This window comes from Calidris pugnax, unplaced genomic scaffold (assembly GCF_001431845.1).
Source record: "Calidris pugnax isolate Ruff unplaced genomic scaffold, ASM143184v1 scaffold774, whole genome shotgun sequence".
Taxonomy (NCBI): Eukaryota; Metazoa; Chordata; class Aves; order Charadriiformes; family Scolopacidae; genus Calidris; species Calidris pugnax.
The window spans coordinates 8,276-17,356 of record NW_015091441.1 but is presented as its reverse complement, the minus strand read 5'-3'; the positions used below and the strand labels follow the sequence as shown (position 1 = coordinate 17,356).

At 44.3% G+C, this 9,081-nt stretch overlaps 2 gene segments (V, D, J or C); one reads left to right on the top strand and one right to left on the bottom strand.

Moving 5' to 3' along the window:
* Nucleotides 1-1,618: 1,618 nt before the first annotated feature.
* On the bottom strand, nucleotides 1,619-2,167 carry LOC106899672. The segment is given in 2 exon segments: nucleotides 1,619-1,995; nucleotides 2,100-2,167. Coding segments are annotated over 2 exon segments (417 nt in total).
* Nucleotides 2,168-7,633: 5,466 nt separating this feature from the next.
* Nucleotides 7,634-9,081, top strand: part of LOC106899676 — a 4,447-nt gene continuing 2,999 nt past the window's right edge. The window contains 2 exon segments of the V gene segment in view: nucleotides 7,634-7,648; nucleotides 8,814-9,073. Of these exon segments, the coding sequence occupies nucleotides 7,634-7,648; nucleotides 8,814-9,073 (275 nt within the window).

Sequence of the window (9,081 nt, the reverse complement as noted above, 5' to 3'; positions counted from 1 at the left end):
GTTCTGTGCTCCTTCAAAGGCTCTTGGCCACCACACAATGGGTTCTGAGCCCCTTCAAAGGCTCTTGGCCACCATGAAACAGGGTCTGGGCTCCTCCAAAGTGTCTTGGGCCACCACACAATGGGTCTTATGAAGGGTTTGAGGTCATTCAAAGGCTCTTGGCCACCATGCAAGGAGTTTGAGCTCCTCCAAAGAGTCTTGGGCCACCACACAATGGGTCTTATGAAGGGTCTGGGCTCCTTCAAAGGCTCTTGGCCACCACACAATGGATCTGGGCTCCTTCAAAGGCTCTTGGCCAACACACAAGGGTTTTGGGCTTCTCCAAAGAGTCTTGGGCCAACACACAAAGGGGTCTGGGCTTCTTCAAAGAGTCTTGGGCCACCACACGATGGGTCTTATGAAGGGTTTGAGGTCCTTCAAAGGCTCTTGGCCACCACACAAAGGGGGCTGGGCTCCTCCAAAGAGTCTTGGCCACCACACAAAGGGGGCTGGGCTCCTCCAAAGAGTCTTGGCCACCACACAAAGGGGGCTGGGCTCCTCCAAAGAGTCTTGGCCACCACACAAAGGGGGCTGGGCTCCTCCAAAGAGTCTTGGCCACCACACAAAGGGGGCTGGGCTCCTCCAAAGAGTCTTGGCCACCACACAAAGGGGGCTGGGCTCCTCCAAAGAGTCTTGGCCACCACACAAAGGGGGCTGGGCTCCTCCAAAGAGTCTTGGCCACCACACAAAGGGGGCTGGGCTCCTCCAAAGAGTCTTGGCCACCACACAAAGGGGGCTGGGCTCCTCCAAAGAGTCTTGGCCACCACACAAAGGGGGCTGGGCTCCTCCAAAGAGTCTTGGCCACCACACAAAGGGGGCTGGGCTCCTCCAAAGAGTCTTGGCCACCACACAAAGGGGGCTGGGCTCCTCCAAAGAGTCTTGGCCACCACACAAAGGGGGCTGGGCTCCTCCAAAGAGTCTTGGCCACCACACAAAGGGGGCTGGGCTCCTCCAAAGAGTCTTGGCCACCACACAAAGGGGGCTGGGCTCCTCCAAAGAGTCTTGGCCACCACACAAAGGGGGCTGGGCTCCTCCAAAGAGTCTTGGCCACCACACAAAGGGGTCTGAGCTTCTTCAAAGAGTCTTGGGCCACCACACAATGGGTCTTATGAAGGGTTTGAGGTCCTCCAAAGGCTCTTGGCCAACACACAATGGGTTCTGAGTCCCTTCAGAGGCTTTTGGCCACCGTGAAACAGGGTCTGGGCTCCTCCAAAGAGTCTTGGCCAACACACAACGGGTCTGGGCTTCTCCAAAGAGTCTTGGCCAACACACAAAGGGGTCTGGGCTTCTCCAAAGAGTCTTGGCCAACACACAATGGGTCTTATGAAGGGTTTGAGGTCCTTCGAAGAGTCTTGGGTCACCACACAATGGGTCTTATGAAGGGTTTGAGGTCCTTCAAAGGCTCTTGGCCACCACACAAGGGGTCTGCACTCCTTCAAAGGCTCTTGCCAAGGTTCTGGGCTCCTCGCACGGCTCTCGGCTGCCACCCACGGAGCACGGCCCTCCAAGCGAAGCCCTGAGGCACCATCTGCACCCACTCAAGCGCGGTGAAGTTGGCCGGGGATAGAGAGACAACCATCAACCGTGACCGCCCTCAACCTTCACTGGTTTTTGGCCAGGCGGGAGCGGGGCCTGGGCCACCGTGAGCAGCTTTGGCGCAGTAGTAGGTGGCCGTGTCGTCCTCCTTGAGGCTGTTCATCTGCAGCGTGACCGTGCTCTGGGAGTTGTCCCTGGAGATGGTGAAGCGACCCTTCACCGACGGCGCGTAGGAGGTGTATCTACCATCGCTGCTAATACCCGCGACCCACTCCAGGCCCTTCCCAGGCGCCTGTCGCACCCATTCCATGGTGAAGCTGCTGAAGGTGAAGCCGGAGGCCTTGCAGCGGAGGGTGAGGGACCCCCCGGGTGTCACGGTGCCCCCTCCGGACTCCGTCAGCTCCACGGCCGCCCGCAGCCCTGGGGAGGGAGAGAGGAAGGAGACAATTGAGTCACCCCCAAGGTCCCCCCATGGCTCGTCCTCCATCTCCGCGGGCGGGGAGGGAGGAAGATGAGGGTCCTACCTGGGAGGGCGGCCAGGAGGAGGAGGAGGAAGGTGGTGGCCAAGTGGGCGCCCATGGTGGGGAAGAGAAGAGGAAGGGTTTGAAGGGGAGGAGGAGGACGCCGGGGATGGTGCCTCCATGGTGGGACCTGAGGGTCTTTAAAGGCCCCGGGGTGGGGGGCGGACCCCTCCCATGCAAATCATCTTCCTCCCCTCCCCCCACCGTCTACCCCCTTCCCCCATTGGGGTGTTTTAATTGCAAATCTCTGCTCATCAAAGCCAGTTCCTTAATTGCCATCGCTTGTTTTGGCCCAATTGTTCAATCGTGGTGGGATCTCAGGGGGGTTCATCACAGGTGGCCAACGAAATTAATTAATGACCCTGCCTCCAGGGAATTAACGGCGGGTGTGTTGTCAAATTAATTAATTGCCTTCACCCCAGGGAACTAACGGCGGGTACACGCTGAGCTAATTAATCACAAAGTCCCCAGGGAATTAATTAATTGGGCAGACACCCAATTTATTAATTACCCTTTCCCCAGGGAATTAATTGCAGGTGGACACCCAATTCATCAATTACCCTTTCCCCAGTGAATTAAATGCATGTGTATGTCAAATTAATTAATTTAATTACCTTTACTGCAGGGAGCTGATAGCGGGTGTATGCCCAATTAATTAATTGCCCTTTCTCTAGGGAATCAATCGCAGGTGTGCGCCAAATTAATTAATTCCCCTTTCTCTAGGGAATTAATCACAGGTGCACGATGAGTTATTTAATTGCAGTACCTCCAGGGAATTAATTGCAGCTGCGCAGAGAATTAATTAGTTAAAGGGTCTCGAGGGACTTTATGGCTGATGTGCCCTGATTTTTTATTATTTTTTTAATTGCAGCATCTCCGGGGAATTAATCAAACATGAACACGGGGTTGTTTAATTACAAGGTCTCAGAATTATTTAATTGCAGTGGCTGCGGGGCCCTGATCTTAATTAATTAATTACAGTCAGTTCAGGGCCCTGATCACTTATCTTCACCGAATTATTTAATTGTAATCTCTGCCCTCATCAATTCTGTGCTTTGAATTAATTAATTGCAGTTTTTATCATCTTTATACTGATTAATTTAATTGCAATCACTCCAGTGAGCCCTTATATCTTCGTTACACTGAATTAATTAATTGCAATCTCTGCAGAGCCCTGATCATTTATTTGCCCTGATTATAATTAAAGAAATCAGGGCATATAAATGATCAGGGCTCTGCAGAGATTGCAATGAAATTAATTAGGGCAAATAAGTCATCAGGGCACTGCAAGGATTTAATTGCAGAGCCCTGATCATTTATATGCCCTGATTTCTTTAATTAAGATCTCTGCAGAGCCCTGATTAATTATAAACTCTAATCAATTTAATTGCAATCCCTGCAGTGCCCTGATAATTTATTTACACTGAATTAATTAATTGCAATCTCTGCAGTGTCCTAATCATTTATTTGCACTGATTTCTTTAATTAAAATCTCTGCAGAGCCCTGATTAATTATAAACCCTGATTAATTTAAACCCAATCTCTGGAGAACCTTTATCATTTATTTAGCCTGATTAATTGCCATTAAATCCCTGTAGCACTCTGATGACTTATTTAACCTAATTAATTTAATTACAATCTCTACAGTGCCCTGATTATTTTTTTACACTGAATTAATTAATTGCAATCTCTGCAGTGCCCTGATCACTGATTTACCTTGATTAATTTAATTGCAACCTCTGCAGAGCCCTTATCATTTAATTGCACTGATTTCTTTAATTAAAATCTCTGCCAAGCCCTGATTAATTATATACCCTGATTAATTTAATTCCAATCCCTGTAGAACTCATATAGATTTTTTTACACTGATTTCTTTAATTAAAATCTTTGCAGACCCCTGATTAATTATATGCCCTGATTAACTTAATTGCAAGCTCTGTAGGACCCTGATCACTAATTGACCCTGATTTCTTTAATTGCAATCTCTGCAGAGCCCTGATTAATTACAAACTCTGATTAATTAAATTCCAATCTCTCCAGAGTCCTGAACATTTATTTCCCCTAATTAATTTAATTGCAATCATTGCAGAGCCCTGATCATTTATTTGCCCTGATTTCTTTAATTAAGATCCCTGCAGAGCCCTGACTGGTTATATACTCTAATTAATTTAATTGCAATCTCTCTAGTGCCCTGATAATTTATTTACACTGAATTAATTAAGTGCAATCTCTGCAGTATCCTGATCATTTATTTGCACTGATTTCTTTAATTAAAATCTCTGCAGAGCCCTGATTAATTATAAACCCTGATTAATTTAATCCCAATCTCTGGAGAACCCTTATCATTTATTTAGCCTGATTAATTGTCATTATATCCCCGTAGTACTCTGATGATTCATTTAACCTAATAAATTTAATTACAACCTCTACAGTGCCCTGATTATGTCTCGGAATTATTTAATTGCAGTGGCTGCGGGGCCCTGATCTTAATTAATTAATTACAGTCAGTTCAGGGCCCTGATCACTTATCTTCACCGAATTATTTAATTGTAATCTCTGCCCTCATCAATTCTGTGCTTTGAATTAATTAATTGCAGTTTTTATCATCTTTAAACTGATTAATTTAATTGCAATCACTCCCGTGAGCCCTTATATCTTCGTTACACTGAATTAATTAATTGCAATCTCTGCAGAGCCCTGATCATTTATATGCCCTGATTTCTTTAATTAAGATCTCTGCAGAGCCCTGATTAATTATAAACTCTAATCAATTTAATTGCAATCCCTGCAGTGCCCTGATAATTTATTTACACTGAATTAATTAATTGCAATCTCTGCAGTGTCCTAATCATTTATTTGCACTGATTTCTTTAATTAAAATCTCTGCAGAGCCCTGATTAATTATAAACCCTGATTAATTTAAACCCAATCTCTGGAGAACCTTTATCATTTATTTAGCCTGATTAATTGCCATTAAATCCCTGTAGCACTCTGATGACTTATTTAACCTAATTAATTTAATTACAATCTCTACAGTGCCCTGATTATTTTTTTACACTGAATTAATTAATTGCAATCTCTGCAGTGCCCTGATCACTGATTTACCTTGATTAATTTAATTGCAACCTCTGCAGAGCCCTTATCATTTAATTGCACTGATTTCTTTAATTAAAATCTCTGCCAAGCCCTGATTAATTATATACCCTGATTAATTTAATTCCAATCCCTGTAGAACTCATATAGATTTTTTTACACTGATTTCTTTAATTAAAATCTTTGCAGACCCCTGATTAATTATATGCCCTGATTAACTTAATTGCAAGCTCTGTAGGACCCTGATCACTAATTGACCCTGATTTCTTTAATTGCAATCTCTGCAGAGCCCTGATTAATTACAAACTCTGATTAATTAAATTCCAATCTCTCCAGAGTCCTGAACATTTATTTCCCCTAATTAATTTAATTGCAATCATTGCAGAGCCCTGATCATTTATTTGCCCTGATTTCTTTAATTGCAATCTCTGCAGAGCCCTGATTAATTACAAACTCTGATTAATTAAATTCCAATCTCTCCAGAGCCCTGATCATTTATTTCCCCTAAGTAATTTAATTGCAATCATTGCAGAGCCCTGATCATTTATTTGCCCTGATTTCTTTAATTAAGATCCCTGACTAGTTATATACTCTAATTAATTTAATTGCAATCTCTCTAGTGCCCTGATAATTTATTTACACTGTAATTAATTAATTGCAATCTCTGCAGAGCCCTGATGGTTTATTTTCTCTAATTAACTTAATTGCAAGTACTGCAGAACCCAGAACATTTATTTGATTTTTTTAATTAAAATCTCTGCAGAGCCCTGATGGTTTATTTTCTCTAATTAACTTAATTGCAAGTACTGCAGAACCCAGAACATTTATTTGATTTTTTTAATTAAAATCTCTGCAGAGCCCTGATTAATTTAATTGCAATCTCTGGAGTACCCTTATCATTTATTTACCCTGTTTAATTGCAATTAAATCTCAGCAGCGCCCCGATCAATTATTTCTCCTCATTAATTTTATAGCAATCTCTGCAGTGCCTTGCAATCTCTGGAGTACCCTTATCATTTATTTACCCTGATTAATTGCAATTAAATCCCAGCAGAGCCCTGATCATTTATTTGCCCTGATTTCTTTAATTAAGATCCCTGCAAAGCCCTGACTAATTATATACTCTAATTAATTTAATTGCAATCTCTGCAGAGCCCTGATCAGTTATTTACACTGTAATTAACTTAATTGCAATCTCTGCAGAGCCCTGATGGTTTATTTTCTCTAATTAACTTAATTGCAAGTACTGCAGAACCCAGAACATTTATTTGATTTTTTAAATTAAAATCTCTGCAGAGCCCTGATTAATTTAATTGCAATCTCTGGAGTACCCTTATCATTTATTTACCCTGTTTAATTGCAATTAAATCTCAGCAGCGCCCCGATCAATTATTTCTCCTCATTAATTTTATAGCAATCTCTGCAGTGCCTTGATCACTAATTGACCCTGATTTCTTTAATTGCAATTTCTGCAGAGCCCTGATTAATTATAAACCCTGATTGATTAATTAAATTCCAATCTCTCCAGAGCCCTGATCATTTATTTACACTGTAATTAATTAATTGCGATCTCTACAGTGCCCTGATCACTAATTGACCCTGATTTCTTTAATTGCAATCTCTGCAGAGCCCTGATCACTAATTGACCCTGATTTCTTTAATTGCAATCTCTGCAGAGCCCTGATCACTAATTGACCCTGATTTCTTTAATTGCAATCTCTGCAGAGCCCTGATTAATTACAAATCCTGATTAATTTAATCCCAATCTCTGCAGAGCCCTGATGATTTATTTACTCTAATTAACTTAATTGCAATCACTGCACAGCCCTGATCATTTCTTTGCCCTGTTTTCTTTAATTAAAACTTCTGCAGAGCCCTGATTAATTATATACCCTAATTAATTGAGTTGCAATCACTGCAGAACCCCCTTATATCTGTGTTTTTTTCAAAGCAAATTAATTAATTACAGGCTCTTCCCGGGCCCTCGTTAATTCTTCGGGCTTTAATTACTTAATTGCCAGCTCCTTGGGGCTTAATTATTTAATTGCTCTCCCTTGATCATCTCTTTATCTCGGGGATTTACTTGCGGTCCCTGCAGCTGCCTCAGCGCTGACGTCATCGCTATTGTTTTGGGGTAAAAAGGGCGGAAATGAGCGTTTCGGTTGTTCCCTGTTCTCCCCCTCCCCCCCCCATCTGCCCTTCGGTCTGGAGGATTTGGGGAAAAATAATGGGGTTTTGGGAAAAAGCGTGGGGTTTTGGGGGAGGGATACTGATGCTTGGGTTAAGGATTTTGTGAAATTAGTGGTTTTTGGAGAAGATGCTGGGATTTTGTGAAAAAAATGGGGATTTGGGGGGTGCAATGCAGTGATTGTGATGCTCAGGGCAAGGATTTGGGGAAAAAAAAGGGATTTTGGGGGGAAATCCTGGGATTTTGGGGTGGGGTGATGCCGATACCCAGGGTAAGGATTTTATGAAAATACTGGGTTTTGGGGAAATGCTGGGATTTTGGTGAAAAACCTGGGATTTTGGGGGGGCAGAATATTGATGCTGATGCTTGGGACAAAGATTTAGGGAGAATAATGAGATTTTGGGGAAAAATCCTGGGATTTTAGGGGGTGGGGATGCTGATGCTCGAGTTAAGGATTTTGTGAAAATAGTGGTTTTTGGAGAAGATGCGGGGATTTTGGTGAAAATAACTGGGATTTTGGGGGGGCAGAATATTGATGCTGATGCTTGGGACAAAGATTTAGGGAAAATAATGAGATTTTGGGGGAAAATCCTGGGATTTTAGGGGGTGGGGATGCTGATGCTCGAGTTAAGGATTTTGTGAAAATAGTGGTTTTTGGAGAAGATGCGGGGATTTTGGTGAAAATAACTGGGATTTTGGGGGGGCAGAATATTGATGCTGATGCTTGGGACAAAGATTTAGGGAAAATAATGAGATTTTGGGGGAAAATCCTGGGATTTTAGGAGGTGGGGATGCTGATGCTCGGGTTAAGGATTTCGTGAAAATAGTGGGTTTTGGGGAAGATGCTGGGATTTTGGTGAAAAAAACTTGGGATTTTGGGGAGCAAAATAGTGATGCTGATGCTCGGGGCAAAGATTTAGGGAAAATAATGGGATTTTTCATAAAAATCTTGGGTTTGAGGGGGCAGGGATGCTGATGCTTGGGGTAAGGATTTTGTGAAAACAGGGAGTTTTGTCAAAGATGGTGGGATTTGGGGATCATTCTGGGATGGTGGTGCCTGGGGCGAAGATTTGGGGCAAGATGGTGTGATTCTGGTTGAATATGCTGGGATTTTGGGAGGCAGGATGTCAACACTGATGCTCAGAATGAAGATTTTTTGGGGACGACGCTGGGATTTCGATGCTCCGGGCAGGATTTTTGAGGGAGATGTTGGGATTTTGGGACGCGGGACAGGGAGGTCGTGGCTCAGGAAGGGGGTGCGGAGACTTGGAGGGAGGATTTTGGGAAGATCCCGGGTTTCTGTTGCCCCGACTTGATGCTGGGGCTCCTGGGGGTGACACCAGAGCCCTGGCAGAGGAGGTGCAAGGGAGAAATTTGGGCCAAAAGGCAAGGATTTGGGGTCGATAAAGGGTTTTGTGCTTGGGGACAGGGTTCAGACGTGCTACAACCCCCGGGACCTTGGGGGTGACTCAATTGTCTCCTTCCTCTCTCCCTCCCCAGGGCTGCGGGCGGCCGTGGAGCTGACGGAGTCCGGGGGGGGCACCGTGACACCCGGGGGGTCCCTCACCCTCCGCTGCAAGGGCTCCGGCTTCACCTTCAGCAGCGTCACCATGTTCTGGGTGCGACAGGCCCCTGGGAAGGGGCTGGAGTTCGTCGCAGAAATTAGCAACGGTGGTAGTTACACAAACTACGCGCCGTCGATGA